The 27620-nt window shown below is 37.3% G+C and overlaps 1 protein-coding gene across 1 annotated transcript; it reads left to right on the forward strand.

The window, feature by feature from the left end:
- Nucleotides 1-465: 465 nt before the first annotated feature.
- LOC127654920 (dnaJ homolog subfamily C member 10-like) lies at nt 466-27056 on the forward strand. The gene is made up of 23 exons (XM_052142480.1): nt 466-561; nt 1299-1576; nt 1844-2009; nt 2136-2186; nt 3281-3363; nt 3463-3594; nt 3700-3793; nt 5872-5949; nt 6174-6217; nt 6335-6466; nt 6577-6666; nt 8902-9012; nt 11788-11902; nt 12154-12281; nt 12649-12765; nt 13585-13686; nt 15672-15827; nt 15971-16104; nt 16203-16256; nt 17436-17583; nt 20637-20759; nt 20854-20964; nt 25059-27056. The coding sequence occupies exons 2-23, from the start codon at nt 1379-1381 to the stop codon at nt 25068-25070; spliced, it is 2379 nt and encodes a 792-aa protein (XP_051998440.1). The 5' UTR covers nt 466-561; nt 1299-1378; the 3' UTR covers nt 25071-27056.
- Nucleotides 27057-27620: the final 564 nt, after the last annotated feature.

Raw genomic sequence — 27620 nt, forward strand, 5'->3', positions numbered from 1 at the left:
TTTGGTCTGTAATGATAGCGTCTAATTGAAATAGTGGAAAATAAAAACAAGCATGGAGGGAGTTTAAAATAAACATGTAAAAAAAGAAAAAAGAACAATAAAGTACATAAATCAGATAAATAGTCTGCAAAGCTCACAGACGGAAATATTTAAGTTTTCTACTTAACATAAGCATTTATGTATGGTATTTTGCCAAAATTATGATACGATGAATAAATATTTTTTTTAATACAACCAAGGAACAAATTTCCCAATATCCATAAATAAGACGCTTTCATGACTACAAATTAACCTTTTCTGATCATAAACACACACACACACACACACACACACACACACACACACACACACACACACACACACACACACACACACACACACACACACACACACACACACAAAAACATTTCGATTTTCACAGACTGCTGACTTTTATTTTGACTTAGACAAACTCCCTTCCGGTGGCGTGTGTCCCTTCCACTGCGTGCTTCACGCTGCTACTGACAGACACCGGTGTTGTGTCCTGTAAAAGCATGAATTAGAGCAGAGTATTCAAAAAAGGTGAGACCATATGCACATTCCATCGAAATACTGGCGCTAATTCTACTTCATTTATCTCTGGCAATGACTTGATTTGGTTTAGGTCAAAAGTTTTGCTCCGGAATTCGGCTTGAGTTTAAGTCTGTAATCTTCTCGTATCAACATGTATTAGAACACGAAATTGCAGTAAAATTTGATTTAAATGTGAACAGAACTATAATATTAAATTTCGAGCTTCATATTTAGTAATGTGTTACTAGGTATCATAAATACATGGAATGTTAAATGACGTGATCTAAATCAGTGAGTCTCAACTGGTTGGTCCAATGCAGCACCAAACCAAGCATTGAAATGTATTAAAAATACCATGAACTGCACAGGCCCGACAACGTGCAAAATGATTAGCCAAAACGTTTTCTTCTCCCTGTTGAAGGTAGATTAGCATATTTATTTACTGTTCTAACTATGCACGATTATATAGTTATTTGCATGTAGCATTGTTTTTCTCCTGCTCTTTCTCCTCTTTGACCCTGTCGGTACAGACCTGCGACTCATTTTTGGGCTGCAATCCAATGTTTAGGAGGAAGCACATATCAAATAAAGAGAATATGTGGTGTGTATTATGTCAGAGATCTGAAGAGAAAGTATAAAGTTGCTCCGCCCTCTGTAAACACTTAGCCTACGTGTCATATTTCCGTAGCAAGGCAGTTGAGATCTCCCTTCTCTCTCTCTCTCTCTCTCACACATATTGCTCACAGGGTGCCTTTGTTGATGATGATCATCAGATTCCCGTAACAATCCCTCCACCAAAGATCTGCACCAACAACAGCCTCAAACAATGAAGATGTTCCAGAGTCATTTAAAACCTTCAAGAAGAACTTCCCTCTTTGCCTTCATCGCAGTTTTGCTGTTCGTTGCCATTTCCTCCGATGAAGATTACTACAAGTTGTTGGGTATTTCGAGAGAGGCTGGCACACGTGAGATTCGGCAGGCCTTCAAAAAGCTCGCACTAACAATGCATCCAGACAAAAATCCTGTGAGTAGCTTTTATATGGCATGTCATCTAAAAAATTTGCATTTATTCCTTTGGTGGCATAGTGGGCTAAATCACATAACTGGTAATCAGAGGGTTGCTGGTTCTGTCCCCACAGCCACCAACATTGTGTGCTTGAGAAAGGCACTTAACTCCAGATTGCTCCAGGGGAAGTGTCCCTGTAATAAGTGCACTGTATGTCACTTTGGATAAAAGCGTCTGCCAAATGCATAATGTAAATGTTATAACGCTGTGATTCTGTCTTTTTAGAACGATGAAACAGCCCACGACAATTTCTTGAAGATCAATCGGGCCTATGAGGTGTTGAAGGATGAGGACCTTAGGAAGAAATATGACAAGTATGGAGAGAAGGGCCTGCAAGATGAACAACAGGGAGGAAGATATGAAAGCTGGAACTACTACAGATATGATTTTGGTTATTCATTTCTCTAAGTCATGTTCTGTATGGATTTTATTGTTGTGTCGAATGTATGTTTAAAGTTGTTTAAGATATTCCATATTAATTTATTCTAGAGAAAAAAAATGTGTATGTGTTTTTCAGGAATATATGACGATGATCAAGAAATTACTACACTTGACAGAGGGGACTTTGGTAAGTAATGAGCTTATTCGACCCTGATCAAGGAGTAGGTTACATTTCTAAACAGACTGAAAAGGTGTCCTGAGCAGTGTTGGGTGTATTTGGATTACAAGGTAATTATCTAATGTAATCCAGTTACTTTTAGGCACAAATGTAAAATTCTTGTAATCAGATTACTATTACTGATTGTGCTTAACTATCATGAAAAGATCCACGATGGAAAAAAACAGTCATCCTAAATAAAGGCTTAATTTACTTTATGCAAACATACAATTTGCGCCTCAATCCGGGAGGCGGAGGACGAATCTCAGTTGCCTCAGTGTCTGACTCTGTCAATCCACAAATCTTATCACGTGGCTTGTTACCGCGGAGACATAGCGTGTGGGGGTTCACACTATTCTCCGCGGCATCCACGCACAACTCACCACGTGTCCCACCTAGAACGAGAACCACATTATAGCAACCAAGAGGAGGTTACCCCATGTGACTCTACACTCCCTAGCAACTGGGCCAATTTGGTTGCTTAGGAAGCCTGACTGGATTCACTCAGCACGCCCTGGATTCGAACTTGCGTCTCCAGGGGTGGTAGTCAGCGTCTTTACTTGCTGAGCTACCCAGGCCCCCATAAATGACTGATGTCTTTAAAATACTCATGAGCAAGTCTCTGAAAAAGTAGCGACGGTACAACGATCAAAGATGGTCACCTAGCTCATGTTTACATATGATTTGATGGTTAACTGAAAAAAGTGAACTTGGAAAAAGGTTTATTGAGGTGTCTAACGTCTTCTGTCATGTTCTGTATCAAGTATATCCGATTGTTTCTTAATTCTTTAGTAATTCTTAATGCCTGTTGTGCATGTGTATATTGTCTTGTGACACATAAAGTTTACAGTCTTTGAAAAAAAAAAAAAAAGTTTTTCGACTGCCCCTAAAAATGTTCTCTTAGGGGCTCGAGCACTCCTAAACAAAAATGTTAGCGTAGAGCCTTGCATGCTCTAGACAGGTTTTGTGAAATTCATCCATTGCTTTTAGCTGATCTTGAAGTATTCAAATAGAACCTGTTTTTGCAAATGGAGTGTTTTGACACAGGTTTGGTCTTTTCACAGATGCAGCAGTAAATTCTGGGGAAGTCTGGTTTGTGAATTTCTATTTCCCGCGCTGCTCGCACTGTCATGACCTTGCTCCAACTGTACGTAACTTCTCTCTTAGTCTCTTCCTTCCATATTTTTGGATTGGTATAATTAATGTAGTGTATTTAACTGACATGTGAATTTAACTGACCCTTCAGTGGCGGGAGTTTGCTAAGGAGATGGACGGTGTGATTCGGATTGGCGCCGTGAACTGTGGCGATAATGGCAGATTGTGCCGTAGCAAAGGAATTAGCAGCTACCCCAGCCTCTATGTGTTCAGAACTGGAATGGTGAGAACATTTTACCTTCGCTTTGTCAGCATCTGTGTGCATAATTGTATGTATACGTTTAATGTCTACGGTCACACTAAATTATAAATGCATTTATACCAACAGAATCCAGAGAAATTCAACGGCGACCGATCAAAAGCAAGCCTAACCACATTTGCAATGCATTATGTGCAGAGCAAAGTGACGGAACTGTGGCAAGGTATTCGATTACATTTCAAATCACTGCCGTTTTGCCATATACAGTACTAAAGGAGACCACAATGACAAACAGTTTTTTTTTTTTTTTCATTTAAACCTGGAAATAAATAATGTTTTAAGATTTTGAAAAAATTATCTAAAATATTTAAAATGGATTATTTCTCGGTCACTTATCAAATATTAGGAAATAAGAAGTTTTTAAGTAAGGTCGGCACAATTAATCAAATCATTTATCAAGACTGTTGGGGGCTTGTTGAATTAAGGGTCATGCCAGAAGCAAATAATTTGTAATAATTCAGTTTACTTAAAGGAATAGTTCAACCAAAAATTCACTTACCCTGATGCCTTCCCAGATGTGTATGACAGTCTTTCTTCAGCAGAACATAAATTAAGATTTTAAGAAGATAGAGCTCTGTCAGGTCCTTATAATGGAAGAACATGGGTGCCAGCGGTCCAAATGTCACATTTAGGCAGCAATAAAGTTATCCATGTGACTCCAGTCAATCAGTGAATATCTTCTGAAGTGAATCGATAGGTTTATGTAAGAAACAATTAGATAAATAAAACGTTTTTAACTTTAAATCGCCGTTTTTTTTTTTCCCATTCAGGGCATGACGTTCATTCATGTGTTGTAAATAAGCAACGCTTCCGAATTCTCGCATGAGCTCGTCGACACACTTAAGTCACACTTCGTGTCATTTGCTGGCAGGAAGTGCTTTTTAAAAGTTAATAACCTTTTATTTATTGATTAATTGTTTACACAAACGTATCGATTTACTTTAGAAGACATTCATTGATCGACTGGAGTCGCATGGATTACTTTTATCATGCCTAAATGTGACTTTTGGACCGTCAAAGTGCTGGCACCTGAGTACTTCCATTTTAAGGACCTGACAGAGCTCTATCTTCTTCTAAAAATCTTAATTTGTGTTCTGTTGAAGAAAGTATGGCATTATCATTTTTGGAAGAACTATTCCTTTAAGGATTTTGACTCAGCAGTTAAGTTCGTATGTAATTTTTGTACTCTTAATGAAGAAAAACAATAAAACTTGCCAGAAAATAAGACCCATTTAGCTGGTTTATGTAGCGACAGGCGTTTACAACAAAATCATTTTCCCATCATTATATGTGGACTAGAGTGATACAATAGAAAAGACTTTAATTGCACACTTAATGCATGGCTTTTGCATGGTCTAAACGGGTCTGTTCTTTCCGACTAAAATCACTTGAACAAACATCACATTGTATTTACAATTTAAATGTATTCATTTAGCAGGCATATTTATCCAAAGCGACTTACAAAGTGAGGAAAGATACAGCATAAGCGATTCATCTTAAGGAGATAGTAACATGAAAAGTGCTGTAATATCCAAGATTTGCAGCATTTTATGACTTCGTACATATGAACTTCCCTGGAGAACTTGAACGCACTATTACTGATGTATAAATCTGCAATAAAGTCATTCAGGAACATCGCTCTCTGCTTGTTTTGGATGCGTAGCCAACATAAAGCATACGGCATGCAGTTGTTCCACTCGAAATAAGTAATTTAAAGCTGAAGTATGTAATGTCTGCGCCACTAGCACCACCCAAAATGGAACTGCAAAAATAAACATTGTTTTAAAACAACTTTCTGAATACGTCCATCATCTGCCATTTGTCAAATAAAGAGAGAGTCCCACCCCAACTCATGCCATTGGTTGAGTAACAATGTTTGGGTGGGGACTGAGCAGGTCACTCAAAACAAACAGAGCAATTTTAATAGCGCAAGAGAAACACAGTGTTTACAGTTTTCATGAATTAACCTAAGAATGGGTTACTAATAGTTTTCTCTGCCTATTAAGCTGGGATAGAAGAAAGTTTTTTAACAGGGAAAAAGTTACATCAGCTTTAAAGTAAATTCTATTAATCAAAATTAATCGCAGTTACAATATCAAGGTAAACAATCACAATTTGTCAATTGTGCAGCCCTATTTTAAGTTGAACAGTTTGGTGTAAGAAATTTAAATATTTTTTTGGAAGTGTTAGTAGGTGTTGAAAGTTAAAAGTTGTATCTATAAAATTGACTTGTATTTTCAGGGAATATCTTCACCGAGATCGACAGAGCATTTGCTGAAAGAGTTGGCTGGCTGATAACATTCTGTGCAGACACTGGGGGTAAGGCAACTACTAACCCTTCATAATGGAGCTAATAGTTCCTGTAGCTCAACTGGTTCGGGCATGGCATTAGTAATGCCAAGGTCACAGGTTCGATTCCCTGGAAACACACAAACTGATACAATTTTAGATTGACTGCCAAATGCATAAAATGAAAGCGTAGAATTACTCCAGAATGACTTGTTTTTGCTGAAAAGTCACTAAAATAGCCACATTTTTCATAGATTGTCTGGAGGCTCAGACAAGACGGAAGCTCGCTGGGATGTTGGTAAGCACTGAGTCTTTGTGTTTCATAAAATTAAATTCCAGTGAACCATTATCATAAACGGAAAGCATAAGAATGGTTTTTCTCACAGTTGAACTTTGTCTTTGCTTCTGTCTACAGGATGGTCTGGTAAATGTAGGATGGATGGATTGCTCCAAACAGGCTGATCTGTGTGACAGCTTTGAGATCACCACTAGCACGACAGCCCTCTTCCCCCCTGGCAGTTCCCTTGCTCAGAAAGGCAGTGTATTGGTGGGATCATCTTTCTAAAGATCATGCATCTGGTATTAGTCGTTCATAATGGAGCCAATTTAATGGTCTGGTTTTTATTTTGATTTATATGAATCTATCCTACCTTGCAGTTTATCCAGAGTTTGGATACTAAAGAAATATATGCACAAGTATTGAAGGATCTGCCTGACCTTGAGATCCTTACAAAGGACAGCTTTGAGGTAAGTGCTCAAGTGAATTTTACGAACACGTATCTAAAAGAGTTTGTTTGCACTGAACTGAACATATTCCTGTACCGCACCCAGTACTACCTGCTGTATCATTGTTTACACAGTAACAAGAAGAAACTGACACTCTGATATTTTTACATAATTAACATAAATATTTCTTACTGTCAATGAAACAGTATTTTGTATGAATTTTATTCCAAAATGCATTTTTGTCCCTATAGATAGACAATGGAATAATTTTTTTAATTTTTAATTTTTTTTTAAATTTAAGGCATCCTAAATAAACAAACTTAGGATGGTAAATGTTGCAATGTTATCTTAAAGTCAGCATGAAATCAAAATTGACCTTATGTATTTTCTTAATGTATGTTACTGGTCTTTAGGGCTGAAACGATTAGTCGTTATCGACAACTTAAACAATAAAACATTGTCGACAAAAATGTTCATTGTCGAATAGTTATATTTGATCTAATTTAATGTAACATGAGATCACTTTAAACTCTAATGATGAGAGCAGCACTGCAGCTCGCGCCTGACTGAGGAGAGAAAGAATTACACAGATCACAGTACAGATGTACTCTAAAATTTCCAAACAGCTTCAAGTGATGTAGATCGCAAAGTATGTAAGTAAATACAGAAGCACTCTCATTGTAGAATAAGTGGAGCTGCTGCTCCGCTCCGCTGAAGCAAAACTTGTGTGTCGAGCATCTTTAAAGGAAACAACTCGGTGTTACATCTTAAATCCAGTTATATTTCATGCGTTATAGCTTTATTAAAGTTCAAATAAAACTGAAGCAGATCATGTAAATAACTACAATCTCCGAAACTGGCATTTTTCTGTGCAGTCAGCGCCTCTTCTGAGTTGTGCGATTGTCCCGATCTAAGGGGGAGAGATTGAAACTGCACCCGGCTGATGCGCACTGTTGCGGGGACGCTCGTCCCTAAAGCACACATGCTTAATGCAGCTAGATTATAACATAACGTGACTTATATACATAATATATGTGTCACTGTCAATTTTGGCAATATGCAGCATTATTAATACGAGAGAGTTTGTTTTTTTGTGAGGTAAAGATGAATTGAAGTGAACAAAGTTGAGAGAGGGTAGTCTTTGCTCCATTATACAGTGCAACAGAAATGTTTTTGTTTTGGCTTGTTTTCCAATATAAATATGTAAAACTCTTTTAAAACAACATACATCTTTTTAGCAGCTATACTGCTGAAGAAAAACTTGTTATCTGAGAATGTTGAATATAATATAAAAAATTCAAATATTTTAAAATATCAAAAAATCCTTTAAAAAAAGATGCATTCACCTGAGAAGCAGCATATACGATATTTAGACTTGCTTTTAGAGAATAGATCTTGAATAGAAGTATATTTGTATTTACTGCACTCAGAGTATAACCAAGTGAAAAAATACACTTATTTAAGATACATTCTCTTAAAGCAAGTCTAAATATCTTATATGTTGCTTCTCAAGTAAATGTATCTTGTTTTAAGGATTTTTAGACCATTTTAAATGGAAAACGATACAAACAGATCCCCCCCTTTAATTCAGTGAATGTCATTTTGAGGTATTTTTAGAGATGATTTTGTTCCTCTATTGTTAGTTAGCATTTTATTACAACCTTTTAAGTCGGGACACAACCAGAATAATTGGCTAAGAGCTAATGATTAATCTTTGCAATAATCTGCCAAAAAATTGTTGCATAATCGTTTTAATAATTGTTAATTAATCGATTATCTAAATAATCGATCGTTGCAGCCCTACTGGTCTTATTGTGAACAATTCATGTTTTTTTGTTTTGTTTTTGTTTGCTTTTTTTTTTTCTCATAAAAATGTACTTGCATAAAATTACTGACTTTGCTGACATAAGTGAGACCGCAGCCAATAGTCAAAAGTTTTTAGTCAGGTTTAACCCTGTACCTTCATGAGCCTGTAATTGTACACTAACCTGGTGCAGAGATAGTGAAGAGGTGTATTTTTCGTTGTTTCCCTCCCAAAAACCCTGTTCCATACCGCTGGCTTGAATTTTTACATTTAGAAGAAGTGGACATTTATTTATTTTTTGCCTTTTAATTCGAATGGCACACATAATTTATATCAGGCCCATAACTTGAAGCATGTTATGTTGCAGTCTTAATAAAGAGACTGGCCATCTGGAAAGTTTATTTGGTAACCTTTTTATTTTTAATGATTATCTATGTTTTTTGTCATTTCAGCATAAATTGGCTCATCACCGGTGGCTCATTTGCTTCTCCTTTGGACAAAATGATTTGGCATCACAGGAGTATAAAAAACTCAAAGCTCTTCTGAAAGACTCTCATATACAGGTGCATGATTTTGTCTTTTTGTCTTTGTCACCATTAAAATAGTGTCTGTCAAGCTTCTCTGATTACCGGTAGGTCACCTAAATATGAAAGTTGTCCTCATTTTCATGTTTCATGTCATGTTGTTCCAAACCCATATGACTTACTTTCTTCTGTGTGACATCTGCACACTTCTGCACTATTCTAAGTCAATTTGTAGTGTAAGTAGTGTTAGTAGTATGTTAAAGCTGATGTATGTCATTTCTGCGCCATTTGCAAAAGTAAACTTCGAAACAGCTTGCTGAATAACACCCCCTGTCTATATAACACTGTCTGCCGTTTGTCAAACAAAGTAAAAGTCCCTTGGTCTAAGCGGGTCGCTCAAAGGAAATTAACCTGTGAATGGCTACTAATAGTTGTCTCTGCATATTAAACTGGGATAAGCAGGGATGTAGTGGAGGCTGAACGCACGTAAACGCCGTTTACGCACCTCCCAAAATTCGGAAATAGCGTTTACCCACCTCCAAAGTGGGTTTATCCACCTCTAAATTGCGTTTATCCACCTCTAAATATATAGTTCCTAAGCCATTTTAAATTAAGCTTATGTCGTTTTAGTTTCATATTGTTCATTATTAGTTTCATAGGTTGTTAAACCTAAGACGAAGTCTTTCATAATGCGCTGCTGCCAGTGTTTCCCATGCGTGTGCATCGATATTGACTACTACCAGCTATATACAGCGTGCTGACCTCAAAAATCCAGCTGTATTCTAACAATAACTTAGCTCTCCTTATTAGCTAGGCTCCTTGCATGCTGGCTAATAAGTAATAACTGACAGTGCTGTGTTGGACAGATTTATGCAGCGGTGTTCCATGACGGAGAGAGAGCGCGAGAGGTACGGGTGAGACAGAGAGAGACAGAGAGAGAGACAGAGAGAGAGACAGAGAGAGAGACAGAGAGAGACAGAGAGAGAGAGGGACGAGCGAGAGGTAGCCTAGTGCTGTGCGAATGCGCTACTGCTCTCTGCAATCAAATATGATTTTAAATAGGCTTAGTAAAAAATTAAAAATAAATCGAAAATCAATGTGTGGCGGTCAGCGTTGATATTGTGGCGGGCCGCCACAAATAAATGAACGTATGGGAAACCCTGGCTGCATTACTGTCAGTGTTGACCAATCAGCAGGAAGCAGCAGACTGCATCAAGATTCATCCGTCACTCACTAGCCCAAACGTCTCATGTAGAACCACTGTATATTATTTTGTGTTCAAAATGGAACTTATATTGTCTTCTGTTAATTACAGAAACTGAGTTTTCTTAAAATTAAAATATGTGGCACCAGATTCATTCTTCTTCAGATTCATTTTACTATCTAATCTATTTTGATAATCAATTAGTCGGGTTGAGTCATTTTTTAAGACAAAAGTAAAAAATTCTTTGATTCCAGCTTGTTAAATGTGAATATGTTCTAGTGTCTTCTCTCCTCTGTGACAGTAAACTGAATATCTTTGAGTTGTGGACAAAACGAGACATTTGAGGACGTCATCCTCCTGGGCTTTTGGGAAACACTGATCCACATTGTTCTGACATATTATAGACCAAACAACTAATTGAAAATATTCAACAGATTAATCGACTATGAAAATAATCCCAAATCCCTAATCATTATGTACAAGCGCATTGCATTGGAAGCCCTGGATATAAGCCTCCCTCTCTATCTCTCTTAAATATTTTTGTTCTCTCTGTTTTGTCTTTTAGTAAACTTTATAGATTTCAACCATATTATTCCTTCTTGGGTCTCTTTAACAAGAACTTAGATTAATGTGTGAATTGAATAGTGATTGTGTGACCTATGATGAGGGAACAGCCAGTGATACCCTTGGTAGTACCATCAAATGATAGCCTATAGCGATGTCATCAGGATACACATACACCGGTAGGCAGTGGCCCACCTTACCGGGTGACCACATCGTGGTCCACCAGAATTTATAGTTTACCCACCTCTTTTTTTACCACTACACCTCTGGGGATAAGTGAAAGTATTATAACACAGAAAAAGTTACATACTTCTGCTTTAACAAAAAAGAACGGTACACGGAAGATACACCTCTTCAGCCATCAAAATGGAGTGTTGGATGTTGGATACTTCATGCACTTAGCGTACATGGCTTGCCATACGTAGCGGAAGGTACGGAGTTACCTGACTCCATTGCTGGTCTGAAAAAACAATTGTAAATAATGGAGAATGTATCAACTAGTGAAACTTCAGTGAAGACAGCACCATACAAATGTAAGTTGAATGCTTTATCATCACCCCACACTTTGTGAATATGTACATAGTTTGAGATACAGGTGTTGGACTGAGGTTGGCTAACACGCTAAAGCTAGCAGCAACACATCACATAAACGTCACTTCTGTCAGCTGTTTTACGCAGAATGCTTCCGTGTTGTAACAAAATGTTAATTGTTCCATTTGGGACCATACTACACTTTTAAAAATTTTTAAAAACGTTTAGAAGACGTTTTGAAGATTTTTTACAGTGGTCTTTTCCATACAATGGAAGCATACATTAAGCATACCAGTGACCATGATACATTTCCTGTTAAAATATTTTTTTGGAAAAGAGAATCTCTTTTTGTGTTCCACAGCAGAAAATCAGTTAACAGGGTTTGGAACAACATGAGTGTGTGTGTAAATGATTATATAATTGTCATTTTGTGGTGAATTATTACTTTTAAGTCTCATTATTTCTGCTAAATGGTGTTCTTGTTTTGGATTCATCGTGTTTATCTGTCTGCACAGGTGGGAAAGGTGGACTGTATCTCAGATTCTGAGCTGTGTGCTTCTTTGTATATTCAGAGGCCCTGTGTGGCTGTTTTTAAAGGGGTTGGAATTCATGATTTTGAGATTCACCATGGTAAGTTATATTAGGACTAGTTATTCTGCATCTAATCAACCTTTTAAAACACTTTGTGGGATAACCAGTGTAAAATGTAGTGTGTTGTAAAATGAAAATATACAATAAGAGTTGTAATTTCAAACCATATGCATACATTTCATGATATATTTAATCAAAAAGCCAGATAAATATAGAAATATAGTTGTTTTCGCTATATCACCCAGTTGTAGTTTATATTGTCAATGCACCTTCTTGTGTTAATTCTCCAGGTAAGGGTGCCCTGTATAACATTGTGGCCTTTGCGAAAGAGAGTGTAAATGCCCATGTCACCACACTGAGGCCTGAGAACTTTCCCAGTCATGTGAAAGAGCCCTGGTTGGTTGATTTCTTTGCACCTGTGAGTTATCATTACATCTGAACCTCTCTGTTAAACCTCCACTGGAAGCCTCTATTTGAACTCTAAAGAAAATCTGCCAAGCATGTAAACACATTACCATGGCAACTTCCTGTCCATGGTTGATTCATCAAGCTCATAAGGGTGGGAAATAATCTGCAGAGGCAAGCACAGGAAACATTTTAGCCACATCTTGCGATTCATTTTCAAAAATTAAATTGTGTCATATTTTCTAGAGTTCCAAACCTACAGTATAAAATGTACTTTCCTCATTAGTCCTAATTCCATGCACTTATGTGTTTTTGGGTGATTGGTTCTGGGTATATTTGGGAATGAGAGCTACTGCAGGTAATGTAATTGTGTCCTACAGTGGTGTCCACCATGTCGAGCTGCTCTCCCTGAACTGCGGAAAGCCTCCATTCAGCTCTTTGGACAGTTGAAATTTGGTACTTTGGACTGTACTGTGCATGGGGGGCTCTGCAGTACGGTAAGATTCTCATAACTGCACACACCACAGATATATTCACCCACACATTTGGCAGTTAATCTGGCATGTTGTGTTGTTTTGAAACTGATGGCATCATGTGTTTGGTTAATGGTGCTCTACAGCGTCTATTTCTAGCTTTTTAATGTGGTTTCCTGTCATCTGTGATGCAAAGCATGTAGTTAATATGGATTCAGATCCTCTTTAGCTTCCTGTGTTTATCTGTTGAGATGCAATAAATAGCATAACATGTTCTGAAACCACAGCATTACTGACAGAAAAAAGTTTGGTGTCTTTTCATTAGATTACAAAATATAAAAAGTGGTATTTATGTAAAGAGAGACTGCAAAAGCAAACAGTTCATGCAAACAGTTTAATAAAAAGAAGTTTGTCCCAAATGAAGACAACGCATTTGGACACTTTTTCTTTGTCAAACATTAGTGGAAGTTGTCCTGTTAATGTGCTGAACTACACCTGTGTGTACTCTGCTAGGACACCTGTGAGAACTTGAGGGGAATTTACTTACTGTGAATGCATTCACTAAAAATCATATTGACACCTGTTAAACCACAGTTAAAAATAATAGCAAAAATGCCTCAGAAAAGATGGCTCTTTCATTTATTTGATATTTTTAGTTTGATGTTTTGTTAACTACTGCAACAACATTGATAAATGTTTAAGGGTCTAAATAATTGTCTTTATATTGCATATGACTTCAGATGTTTGGGTTTCATGTAGGATTATTTTAGACCTCTTCGTTTTCATTATCGTATTTTAGCTGAATATCGTATTTTAGCTCACTTGCATCTTTCCCTTCTTCAGTACAACATTAATGCGTATCCAACAACTGTGATCTTCAACAAGTCCAGTATCCATGAGTATGAGGGCCATCACTCTGCGGAAGGCATCCTGGAGTTTATAGAGGTGAGAAAAGCGCCTGAACACACTGGTCACATTTGCATTCATTCATACACAATAGGGACTGGGTGATATACACTGGCAGCCAATAATGTACAGATTTTGCTGTTTCATATGGAAACTTGTACTTTAATTCACCAAAGTGGCATTCTGCTGATCACAATATATTGTCAGGACATTACTGATATAAAAAAAAACAGCACCATTAATATTTGAAAAGTAATTTTGATCAAATCTAGACATGCCCCATTTCCAGCAGCCATCACTCCATGAGTAATCATGCTAAATTGCTAATTTGGTACTAGAAAATCACTTGTCATTATATCAATCACTGCTGAAAGCTATTTGGTTAATTAATGATGCATGACAATGTGTTTGTTTTTGAGTTGCCACAGTATGCAATAGACTGGCATGTCTTAAGGTCAATATTAGGTCAAAAATGGCAAAAAAGAAACAGCTTTCCTAGAAACTCATCAGTCAATCATTATTTTGAGGAATGAAGGCTATACAATGCTTGAAATTGCCAAAAAACAGAAGATTTCATACAAAGTTGTACACTACAGTCTTCAAAGACAAAGCAGAACTGGCTCTAACAAGGGCAGAAAGAGATGTGGAAGGCCAGATGTACAACTAAACAAGAGGATAAGTACATCAGAGTCTCTAGTTTGAGAAATAGATGCCTTGCATGTTCTCAGCTGACAGCTTCATTGAATTCTACCCGCTCAACACCAGTGTCATGTTCAACAGTAAACAGAAGACTCAGGGTGCAGGCCTTATGGGCAGAATTGCCAAGAAAAAAAGACACTTTTGAAACAGAAAAACAAAAAGAAAAGGTTAGAGTGGCAAAGAAACACAGACATTGGACAACAGATAATTGGAAAAGAGTGTTATGGATCTTAACCCATTGAGCTTTTGTGGGATCAGCTAGACATCATCAAGTTGCATGAGAAGTGCCCAACAAGACAGTCACATCTATGGCAAGTGCTACAGGAAGTGTGGGGTGAAATGTCATCTGAGTATTTGGACAAACTGACAGCTAGAATGCCAAGAATCTGCAAAGCTGTCATTGCTGCACGTGGAGCATTTTTTGATGAGAAATCTTTGAAATGGTTTCGGAAGTTCTGAACTTTCTTTCCATAAGAGCAAAATCTGTACATTATTCCAAATTTTGGCTGCCAGTGTATATCGAATATTGAATACATTAATAATTGTCTCGCAATTGCAGTTGGTCCTTGTCCTTTCATGTCATATGGCGAAGGTGTTATTTGTGATATATTATACCATAATTACATTTACATTTATGCATTTGTCAGATGCTTTTATCCAGAGCAGTGTACAGTGCACTTGTTACAGGTACAATCCCCCCAGAGCAACCTGGGGTTAAGTGCCTTGCTCAAGGACACAGTGGTGGTGGCTGTGGGGATCGTACCGGCAACCTTCTGCTTACCGGTTCTATTCTTTAGACCACTATGCCACCACCACTCTATAATAAAAGTCCTGCTTTAGAAAATGTGTAGAGTCTGAAGTACAGACAATTTCACAGACATAACTAAGAAAACAAAGCAGACAATAAAATTCTGCTCGTCGATATCCACTTAAATTAAACTGCAAATCATTGCATGATTTGATGTCTCTAAATCCGGCGCCACACTAGCAGACTCGGAATAACTCGATTTGGGTGGGGAGCGTCACACTTAGCAACTGTTGTTGCTGATCTTGCCGTCCTTAGTCGGTGGTCCTGTCACATTCGCCGATAATATCCAGAGGATAGGTGTCACACTAAACAACTGCCTTAGACTTTTTTTTTTAGAAATGCTACATCTACTATATAAATTATAATATAATTTGTCATACAACAGGCATGTTGCTTCCAAAGAGCAATGAGGCTCTCCTCCATATGCACCGTCCGTTTATTTTTTAGTTCTGACAGTAAACTTGTCAAATCTACTTGGCTGTTTTGGTTTAAATGATGTTCCTCTGATTAATTTTAGGATCTGGTAAATCCTGTGGTGGTGACTTTGAGCCCAGAATCTTTCCAGGATTTGGTGAAGAGACGCAAGTCCACAGAAACATGGATGGTTGATTTCTACGCCCCGTGGTGTGGACCCTGCCAGGCCCTGCTGCCAGAGTGGAGGAGAATGGCACGGGTATCTGCTCCCATTTATTCCATTGATGACCCATGCATTACTTATCTTCTCTGTTATTATTATTATTATTATTATTATTACAAGTTTATAATCTTGAGTGTATATGCTGTTTTTTTGGTATATAATCTTTCAAATGTTTCTAGATGCTGAGTGGTGTTGTAAATGTGGGCACAGTCGACTGTCAGATACACCACTCGTTCTGTCAGAGTGAGAAAGTGCAAGCTTACCCAGAGATACGCCTCTTCCCTCAGAAAAGCAACCGCCGAGACCAATACCAGTGTGTGTCTTTCTCACTCATAGGTGTTATGTTCAGTACCTCGTACACAATTGCACATTGGCTCAACAAGTTCTGTTTTTCTCTCTGATTGTGAACAGAAGTTACAATGGATGGCATCGAGATGCCTTTTCACTCAAGACTTGGGCATTGAGGTGAGCAGGATCACTATCACTTGCTTTTATTCAAAACATTATAGGTGTGGTTAGGATTGGACGATATAGCTATAAAAATGTATATCTAAATATTTTGATGATATTCAATAAATACAGTATATCCATTTTTATGTATTTGCTCAGAAATTCCTTTTACAATATTTTTTATAACTTTTACCGAACAGCCATGATAGCCATGTAAATTTAAAATGAGTAATGGAAGAAGTAAAATACTGTAAACATTTAGTTGATAATAATCAAGGCATGTTTTTCACTAGAAAGAATGCTATTCATGTTTCTGTCATGTTAATCAATGGCTATATTTTCCTGCATATATTTTAACTGAGACATTACATTAATATATTTTAATAATACATGAAAAATTATGGATGGTGAAACGTTTTGTTGCAATGCATCGCAAACCAATCGGTTTTGTATCATTTCATTTAAATTGACAGTTTGAACTGATTCACTGAAATAAATCAAATTGAGCAACTCTAACGTCATTGTTGCCACTAATGTGTAAATGCTGTTTAAAACATCTGTCTTTAAGGGGTAGTTCACCCAAAAATGATAATCCTCTCATCATTTATTCACCCTCATGCCATCCCGGATATGTATGACTTTCTTTATGCAGAACACAAATGAATATTTTTAGCTCCAAAAAGAACATAAAAGCAGCATACAAGTAATCCATAAGACTCTGATGCAATCCAATCAATTTTGGGTGAGAGTTTTATATCTTGCCATTGCAGTCTCTATGCATGATCATGATATCAAGCACTCGGAATTGTAATCAAGCTTAAAATCAGGATCTTGCCTTGAGAGTGCAATGGCAAGATGTTCAGTAAAACAAATATTTTCATTTTGGTCTGCTCTTACCCGAAATAGATTGGAATGCTTCAGAAGATATGGATTAAACCACTGGAGGTTTATGGATTACTTTTATGCTGCCTTCATGTGCATTTTGGAGCTTGAAAGTGTTGGACCCCATTGACTTGCATTGTATGGACCTATAGAGCTGAGATATTCTTCTAAAAAAATGTTTGTGTTCTGCAGAAGAAAGAAAGTCATAAACATCTGGGATGGCATAAGGGTGAATAAATTATGAGAAAATGTTAACAATTTTGGGTGAGCTATTCCTTTAAAATTCTATTGCATGGATTCTTCTATCTGTAGCTCGCTGCCACATGCCTCAGTAGATCTGTCACCTGAAGACTTTAAGAGAAAGGTTTTGGGTGGAAAGGATCACTGGGTGTTGGATTTCTACGCTCCATGGTGTGGCCCATGTCAGCACTTTGCTCCAGAGTTTGAAGTTCTTGCCAGGGTAAGACCATTCCCTGTCCTAAATCTGATCTGGACACCTGGAATATGTAAAACACTTAAAGTGATTACAGTACAGTGCTTCCTTCAGGAAATGCAAATATAGTTGCAAATGCATTTGCACTTGGCAGTACCAAGGGGTGGCTTGTGCTGTTCCATGCAGTTTTGCATGTTTGTAAATTACCACTCAAAGGTTTGGATGCACTTGACTGCATTTAGTATTTCTCATAATAAAAACCTTCTTTGGCTTCTGTTTAAAGGAATATTCCGTGTTCAATTAGGGCTGCAACAAACGGTTGTTTTGATAATCGATTAATCTATCGATTATTAGAACTTTAACTCTTACCCGATTATTCAGCTTGTGCCTCGACTTAAAAGGTTGTATTAAACATGATTACTAACAATAAAGAGGAGAAAATCATCTTTTAAAAATATTTCTAAATGACATTCACTGAATTAAAGGTAAAACATTTTTTTATTAAGTTTAATTCAGTAAAGAAATTCACTGCAAAACATCCTATTGTTATCAAGTGTTTTCATCTTGTTTTCCATTTAAAAATGTCTAAAAATCTTTAAAACAAGATACATTTACTTGAGAAGCAACATATAAGATATTTAGATTTGCTTTAAGAGAATGTATCTTAAATATACAATAAGTGTATTTTTTCACTTCTTTATACTTCTGTGAATGCAGTAAAGACATATATGAAATATATATATATATATATTTCAAGATCTATTCTGTAAAAGCTAAATATTTTCTATGCTGCTTTTCAGGTGAATGCATCTTTTTTTAAAAGGATTTTTAGATATTTTTAAATATTTGCAGTTTTAGTATTATATTCAACATTCTCAGAAGTTTTTTTTTTATTCTGCAGTATAGCTGCTAAAGAAAGTGTTTGTTGTTTTAAAGGAGTATTAAATGTTTATATGGGAAAACAAGCCAAAACAAAATCAAATCAAAAATGTTTTTATTGCAGTATATAATAGGTTGAAGACTATCCTCTCTCACCTTTCTGTTCACTTCAATCCATCTTTAACTAATTAAAAAAAAAAATCATTAATTTATTAATAAAGCTGCATATTGCCAATTTTCTTAACAATAAGAAATGCACAGTGATATATTATGATTCAATAAGTCGCAAGCCATCATGTTATAATCTACAGTAGCTGCAGCAAGCGTCCACACTTGACATTTACATTTATCCAAAGCGACTTACAGTGCACTTATTACAGGGACAATCCCCCCGGAGCAACCTGGAGTTAAGTTCCTTGCTCAAGGACACAATGCTGGTGACTGTGGGGATCGAACCAGGGACATTCTGGTTACCAGATTACCAGTTATGTGCTTTAGACCACTACACCACCACCACTTGAGTGAGGCGAGTCCCCGCAACAGAGTGTGCATCATCTGGGTGCAGTTTCAATCTCTTCCCTTTAGATCGGGACATTTGTGCAACTCATAGAAGAGGCGCTTACCACACAGAGAAATGCCAGTTTCTGAGTTTTTAATTATTTACATGATCTGCTTCCGTTTTATTTGAACTTTAATAAAGCTATAACGCATGAAATATAACTGAATTTAAGTTGTAATGCCTGGGTGTTTCCTTTAAAGAGCTCCGGCTACGCTTATTCCACAACAAGATTGCTTCTGAATATACTTATTTGGTACCTTGCGATCTACATAAGCTGAAGCTGTTTGGAAAGTTTAGAGTGCATCTGAGCTGTGTAATTCTTCCTCTCCTCTGTCATGCACGAACTGCAGTGCTGCTCTCGTGCATCATCATTAGAGTTTAATGTGATCTCATTTTATGTTAAAAGAGATCAAACGACTATTCGACAATGAAAATTTGTGTATATATGTCGACTAATCGTTTCAGCCCTAGGTTCAATACAAGCTCAATCGACAGCATTTGTGGCATAATATTGATTACCGCAAAAAAATATTTCTTAAAAAGCAAAAATCGAAGTTACAGTGAGGCACTTACAATGGAAGGTTTAAAGGCAGAAATGTGAAGCGTATAATTTTATAAAAGCACTTACATAAATTCTTCTGTTAAAACTTTTTTTGTTTTAAGCTGTAAAATATTTGAGCTGTAAAGTTGTTAAAATCATCATATTTATAGTAATTTTGGGGTTTGTTGACATTACATTGTCATTGTTTTCTGCATGCCCGTGCCACTACCTCTCACGTAGTGAGTGAGTGACAGACAGACGACAGACAGACAGACAGTTTAAGTGTCCAAATTATCTGTCAGATATATTTTATTGGACTGTGGTATTTCATAGACCACAGAGAAATTAGTTTTATTCTGATGACACCCTTGACACAGTTTCAGTCCAGAATCAGTTTTTATTTAAAATGTTCACCCAAAAATGATATTTCTCTCATCATATACTCACCATTTTGCCATCTCAAACTTGTATGACTTTCTTTCATTTGCGAAACACAAAGATATTTTGATGGCCATATGTTGTGAATATATCCATACAATGAAAGGACATAAAGGCAGCATAAATGTTATCAATACGACTCAAGTGGTTTAATCCTTGTCTTTTGAAGCGATCCGATCAGTTTTGGGTGAGAACTGACCAAAAAGTGTAACTCCTTTTTCACTATAAATAATATAAATGCCATTTGCAGTCTCTAGCCACAATCATGATTTAAAGTTTGATTCTGCCCGTGTACACACACTGTTCGTGCTCTCCACATGCGTCTAGCCGAGAAAGTGTAATTGAGCTTCAAATCATGATTGTGCCTAAGAGACTGCAGATGGACAGTTTTGTGTCCTTACAACTTTCATTGTAAGTATATATTCACATCATATCTCCATCAAAATGACTTTGTTTGTGTTCCGCAGAAGAAAGTCATATGAGTTTAAGATGTCACAAGGGTGAGTACATAATGAGAGAAATTATTGGGTGAACTATTGCTTTAAACATTTTATATAGGCTTTTATGGATACATAGGTATCCAAATATGTCCAAATACGTTTTGAGGCCACTATATGTAGTTTTATATGTCCTCAATCAGTTATATGTTCACACTCCTTGCAGATGATGAAGGGTACTGTGAGAGCTGGCAAAGTCGACTGTCAGGCACACTACCAGACCTGTCAGAGTGCTGGCATCAAGGCTTACCCAAGTGTCAGGTTTTATCCGCACTTGGGCACTCCACGGGTAAGACAGAAGACGGCGGGGTAACTTTTTATTCCAGGTGTTCTCTGTGTTGTCTTTTTATTGAGTATTTCCTGTTCGTCTCTCACTCTTACAGCGAGATCAGGGTGGAGAACCCATTAACAGCAGAGACTCCAATGTCATTGCAGACATTCTGCGACAGCGACTCCAGCAGCTAGCCACACAGGGAAAATCCTCCAAACTCAAAGTAAGATTCTGCCTGCGTTTGGGTTTTAGATCATATATTTGGTATGCTCTGTACTAGAGGTCCGAATTTAAGTATACATTTTTGGCATGGAAAATGCATGGGACAAAGATGTCAAATAAAATAAGTAAAACTGTCAGAATTAACGTGTACATTTTTCTTAAGCGCGATAAACGCGTTTGCATTTAATACAGCATAAACACTTGTCTGCCCGGAGTCATTAAACTGATGCATACAGTGCATCCGGAAAGTATTCCCAGCTCTTCACTTTTTCCACATTTTGTTATGTTACAGCCTTAATCCAAAATGTATTAAATTCATTATTTTCCTCAAAATTCTACAAACAATTCCCTATAATGACAACATGAACAAAGTTTGTTTGAAATATTTGCAATATTTTTAATAATTTTCAATAATTTTGTTTTTTTAATTCACATGTACATAAGTATTCACAGCCTTTGCCATGACACTCAAAATTGAGCTCAGGTGCATCCTGTATCCACTGATCATCCTTGAGATGTTTCCACAACTTGATTGGAGTCCACCTGTGGTAAATTCAGTTGATTGGACATGATTTGGAAAGGCACACACCTGTCTATATAGGGTCCCACAGTTAACAGTGCATGTCAGAGCACAAACCAAGCCATGAAGTCCAAGGAATTGTCTGTAGACCTCTGAGACAGGATTGTATTTAGGCACAGATCTGGGGAAGGTTACAGAAAAATTTCTGCAGCATTGAAGGTTCCAATGAGCACAGTGGCCTCCATCAGTAAATGGAAGAAGTTTGGAACCACTAGGACTCTTCCTAGAGCTGGCTGCCCGGCCAAACTGAGCAATCTGGGGAGAAGGGCCTTAGTCAGGTAGGTGACCAAGAACCCAATGGTCACTCTGACAGAGCTCCAGCTTTTCTCTGTGGAGAGAGGAGAACCTTCCAGAATACCAACCATCTCTGCAACACTCCTCCAATCAGGCCTGTATGGTAGAGTGGCCAGACGGAAACCACTCCTCAGTAAAAGGCACATGAGAGCCCACATGGAGTTTGCCAAAAGGCACCTGACGGACTCTCAGACCATGAGAAACAAAATTCTCTGGTCCGATGAAAGAAAGATTGAACACTTTGGCCTGAATGGCAAGCATCGTGTCTGGAGGAAACCAGGCACTGCTCATCACCTGGCCAATACATCCATACAGTGAAGCATGGTGGTGGCAGCATCATGCTGTCGGGATGTTTTTCAGTGGCAGGAACTGGGAGACTAGTCAGGATCGAGGGAAAGATGAATGCAGTAATGTACAGAGACATCCTTGATGAACACCTGCTCTAGAGCGCTCAGGACCTCAGACTGGGGTGAAGGTTCATCTTCCAACATGACAATGACCCTAAGCACACAGCCAAGATAACAAAGGAGTGGCTATGGGACAACTCTGTGAATGTCCTTGAGTGGCCCAGCCAGAGTCCAGACTTGAACCCGATTTAACATCTCTGGAGAGATCTGAAAATGCCTGTGCACCAATGCTCCCCATCAAACCTGTTGGAGCTTGAGAGGTCCTGTAAAGCAGAATGGGAGAAACTGCCCAAAAATAGGTGTGCCAAGCTTGTAGCAGCATACACAAAGGAATTGAGGCTTTAATTGGTGCCAAAGGTACTTCAACAAAGTATTGAGCAAAGACTGTGAATACATATGTACATTTAATTTTTTTGTTTTTTATTTGTAATAAATTTGCAAAGATTTCAAACAAACTTCTTTCACGTTGTCATTATGGGGTATTGTTTGTAGAATTTTGAGGAAAATAATGAATTTAATCAATTTTAGAATAAGGCTGTAACATAACAAAATGTGGAAAAAGTGAAGCACTGTGAATACTTTCCGGATGCACTGTACATCACAAACAATCACACACACACACACACACACAGCACTTCCCTGTCAGTGATAAAATGATGCAGAAAGGAGCTCTTAAGGCTATTTGATGTACAAAACAAGCCCAGATGACCCTATGAAAGGTGCCTATGAAAGGTGCATTTGAATTACCACAGAAGTACAAGCCTTAACTATCACCAAAACGTTGGGGCATGGGTAGCTCAGTGAGTATTGACGCTGACTACCACCCCTGGAGTCGCAAGTTCAAATCCAGGGTGTGCTGAGTGACTCCAGCCAGGTCTTCGAAGCAACGAAATTGGCCCGGTTGCTAGGAAGGGTAGTGTCACATGGGTTAACCACCTTGTGGTTGTTATAATGTGTGGTTCGTGCTCTCAATGGGGCGCGTGGTGAGTTGTGCGTGGATGCCGCTGAGAATAGTGTGGGCCTTCACACGCACTACGTCTCAGCGGTAACAAACAACATGAAAAGATGCATGGATTGACTGTCTCAGACACGGAGGTAACTGAGATTCGTCCTCCGCCACCCAGATTGAGGCGAGTCACTACGCCACCACAAGGACTTTGAGTGCATTGGGAATTGGGCATTCCAAATTGGGGAGAAAATAAAAAAAATTAAAAGCTGTGACAAATTCAGAATGAGACGTTTTTATCTGCAAGCACTTTTCATGTGGAGTTCCAAGCGCTGCTTGATGCTGCTGTTGACACTCAGATGTAAATCATGAACACAGCTTCACGATTGTTGTAATTAAGTGGATAGCCACAGTCTGCCGGATGATTAATATTGTGGAGGATGATAGTTTAAGAGATTTAATGCCCATTGCAAATAATATTCAATCTATAGGGTGACTAGTTCTTTCAATTATTCAAACTCCCACTTTTAGTGCATTTCTCTCTTTATACTGTGGAAGGCTTTGTTTGCAAAATGCATTGTATTGTTACATATTGTTTTAATTCCTAAGATGGAAATAAATAGATACATTTTTATATTAAGTATATATGGTATCAAATTTCAGCATTTACCAAATCTGTGATTAATTCCGATTAACTACACAAAATTGTGAGACTAATTGCCATTATAAATTTAAGTTGACTGACAGCACTAGAAATAAGGCATCAAATACTACATGCCGAGACTGAAAATTGATACTACAATGATCCATCTTTTTATTCAGAGGTCAAATTAAAAAAAAAAATTTTAATTGTTGTGATGCCAAAAACGTGCTGTGAATAGTATTTAGTAATACATATACCATATATCTATTTTTACATTTTAATGAACTTGATAAAAAGCCGAGCAGAGTCTTTTCGTGAACATGTTTGAGTGATGATGCAAAGAATCGTTGAATTGATTTACTAAAAATTTTGAACAGGTTCACAGAAATGAAAAACTTACCAACTCTAATGCTATTTACACCATTTGCGTCTGGTCCATTCTTTTCTATACAAAAAAAAACTAACATCTGGGTTACAGTGAAAGAGGCCAATCTGTAAATGTTAAAATACTCAGTTTCAAAACTGTAACCACAAGACGTAAACAATATGTGTGTTAACATGATTTTAGTGTGATAAAATCGCTTACAAACCTTTTCTGTGTAAAATTATAGCCAATTTTACTATAGCATGACAATGTTAAGCCTCAACCACTAAATCCATAAAACTGACAATTTAAACAACTTTAAAGCTCAAATAATACTTCGGTCTTAATGCTCTCATACTTACAGGTCATGAGACATATAGGGAAAACAAAACTAATTCAATGACATTGTCTTCAGGTAACTTGATGGCCAAATAAATAGCAGGTTAAAATCGTTGTGATATTCATGATGTTGCTTAATTTATTTTGCCAGCTAATATGTTGCCACAAATTACTGTGATGTCACACTACAGTATATTCAACATTGTTTTCCGGGTTCTTTAGAGCAGCAGCTTTTAAGTATTATATAATGTAATATTTGTTAATGTTAATAAAAGTTATTATTAATGGATATCTATGGTTTATGGTGAAGAAATAAATGCTGGTTCTCTCTGAACTATTGAAAGTTTTTAACCAAAACCATTTTTTAACACAATATGCCTGTGTGATTTTCAGACATGTGAGGTTGATGAATACACATGATCACACATTTAACACACTTCTAAAGCCTAAACCGAATTAAGGTCTGGCAAGGCAATCTGTCACTCATATTTATGCCAATATATTCCCTTTGCTTTCATACAGGATGAACTATAGGATATCAACCACCTTGAGATCCACAGAAACTCTTGCCTGTGGAGCAGTGAGAAAGGGGAAAATGCACATGCAAAAGGAAGGACTCCTTTGTTGAGAGAAATATTTGTTTGAGTTTGTTTACTGCCCAACAGACTGTAGAGAGGAGTGACTTCAACTCCGCTATTTCAAAGATGGTTCGAAGAGGAAATCACAGCAGGACTCAACAAGAACCTCCAGATGCGTTACTGATGCAAGACGAGGTTACCACAGTGCAATTCTTTATGACTGTCCATTATATATGAATGTACTGTTAAAAATGACTGTATCTTCTTTTCCTGTATTTATGACAGTAACAGTAGATGTATTTTTCTGTACCTTTTGAAGAGTGTATTATTGGATTTCTGTGAATAATTACACTACTCTTACATGCTCTGTTATAAACGAGGGAAAATAGAGTTTTGTTGAATTTTACTTGGCAAAATGCAATTCAGAATTACATTTCTGTTCAACTTGAGAAGGTTTTTATTTTGTGTGTTTCTACAATACATTCTAGTTCTCATTCTGTCAAATTTGCCAAATCATGGAGTCCTAGCATAGCATAAATCTACACTGGTTATAGTGGATTCTTGAAGGCTTTCTGTAGTTTGATTACTTTTTTTCTGCACAATTTTGTATTTTATTTGCTTTAGCATTGGGGTTCCCAGCATTTATTTTTGTTTGGAGAGATCCGTTGTAGAATAAACCTCTTTACTTTAAATTTCCCCCCAAAATTGTTTACTGTTATTTTGGTATTGAGAGGGCGTTTGAATATCCCTAGTCCCGGTTTCTACCTGGTATGAAGATGCATTTTTATTGATCCAATCACAAGTGATCAGGGCTAAATACAGGTAGAAATGGGGTCCAAAGCATTTTGTGATCGGAACACTGATACCACTTACAAAGGTAGTCAAAAACACGTGACCACATCACATTTGAGGCTTAAAATGCAATATGTCCTCTTTGCGTACCAGACAGCAGCGACGCACCACCCCTCACCTGTCAATCAACCACTGCGCTAAAAGGCTAAAACAAGAGTTTAAACTTTGCTGGTTATGTGCACTTTAAACTTTGCTGGTTGGAAAATTTGTAAGAGCGGATACACAAGCACAAATACTTCACAGCACTTCTTTAGTGTGTCTCAGATCAACATACAAAGACACAGATGGCAAGCACATACATGTGAAGCTCAGGTTAAAATAGGTACTCCACTAAAATAACTGAAAATGGTGACCAAACTTTGATGCTCCAAAAACCACAAAGAAATTCATATGGCTAGTGGTTTAATCAATGTCTTCTGAAGCGATCCAGTTGGTTTTGGGTGAGAACAGACCAAAATATAACTCCTTTTTCACTGTACATCTTGACAGGTGAACGGGTTTTTAAATCGTAATCAAGCTTGAAATCATGATTATGTCTAGAGACTGCAATGGCAAGATGTACAGTGAAAAGGAGTTATATTTTGGTCTGTTCACACCTAAAACTGATTGGATCGCTACAGAAGACATTAATTGAACCGCTGGGGTTGTATGGATTACTTTTATGTTGACTTTTTCTCCTTGTTGGAGCTTCAAAGGCCTGATCACCATTCACTTGCATTGTATGGACCAGCAGAGCAGAGATATTCTTCTAAAAATGTTATTTGTGTTCCACAGAAGAAAGACATTCACATCTGGGATGATATTAGTGTGAGTATATGATGAGAGTTTTCATTTTTGGGTGATAATGTTACTTTTAAGTCATATCAGATCGATTATCCTGGTAGTGCCAGTCATCATGCCTACTTTGTCAGATCGCTGTGCAATCTCTACAATTATAATACAAATCAAAATTTCATGTTCATTTATTTTGTTTATTTGGCATGTGGTATTGTAATAAACTGGATAATGAGGTGTCACATCGTAATATTCGCAGAATAGACACCAACAGAACTCTCCTTATTTCTTCTTAATCTCACATAATAAAAAGTTCAATGCAAATAAATTTTTCATGTCCTTTTTTTATTCATTTGGTTAGCAGTCATGTCATAAGTGGGATAATACACAGTTAGCCGGTTGTTTTTGCCAAATAAACATATATACAAGTGATACAAGACACCTCCTGATCAATTTATTTTGCGATAATAACCTGCTGACTGGACATTGTGATTGATGTATGTCTTTATGAAATCAAAGATCTTCCCCTCGAAATCTGAACAAAAGTCTTCACAGGCAAGCATGGTAATACCAAAGAGGAAGAGCAATTCATCCACTTGTGATCGGATCACCGAAAACACATCTTAATACCAAGTCGAAACAGGGCCCATGACTGTGTAATTTTAAAGGAGGCCACTAGGAGTCAGTGAGGCAATGTTAATGGCTTCAGACCTAATGCACACCACTAGACATTGGTGGTAAGAAACCTTCCCCATTAATTTGATATAGACAGTACAGCTAAATATTACACAATGTCGAGTTAAATAACAGTAGAAACTATCTGCAAGAATGTTTATTTTATGAATGCAACACTGTCACTTTGTCAAAACATTCACGAATC

The sequence above is a fragment of the Xyrauchen texanus genome, chromosome 14 (assembly GCF_025860055.1).
Source record: "Xyrauchen texanus isolate HMW12.3.18 chromosome 14, RBS_HiC_50CHRs, whole genome shotgun sequence".
Taxonomy (NCBI): domain Eukaryota; kingdom Metazoa; phylum Chordata; class Actinopteri; order Cypriniformes; family Catostomidae; genus Xyrauchen; species Xyrauchen texanus.

What these genes read in the sequence shown, in the direction of transcription:
- LOC127654920 (XM_052142480.1), top strand. Translation starts at nt 1,379, where the DNA reads ATGAAGATGTTCCAGAGTCATTTAAAACCTTCAAGAAGAACTTCCCTC. An exon ending in ATGTGTTCAGAACTGGAATG is followed by an intron (nt 3,595 to 3,699) that starts GTGAGAACATTT and finishes TTATACCAACAG; the next exon opens with AATCCAGAGAAATTCAACGG. An exon ending in TGATTTTGAGATTCACCATG is followed by an intron (nt 11,903 to 12,153) that starts GTAAGTTATATT and finishes TTAATTCTCCAG; the next exon opens with GTAAGGGTGCCCTGTATAAC.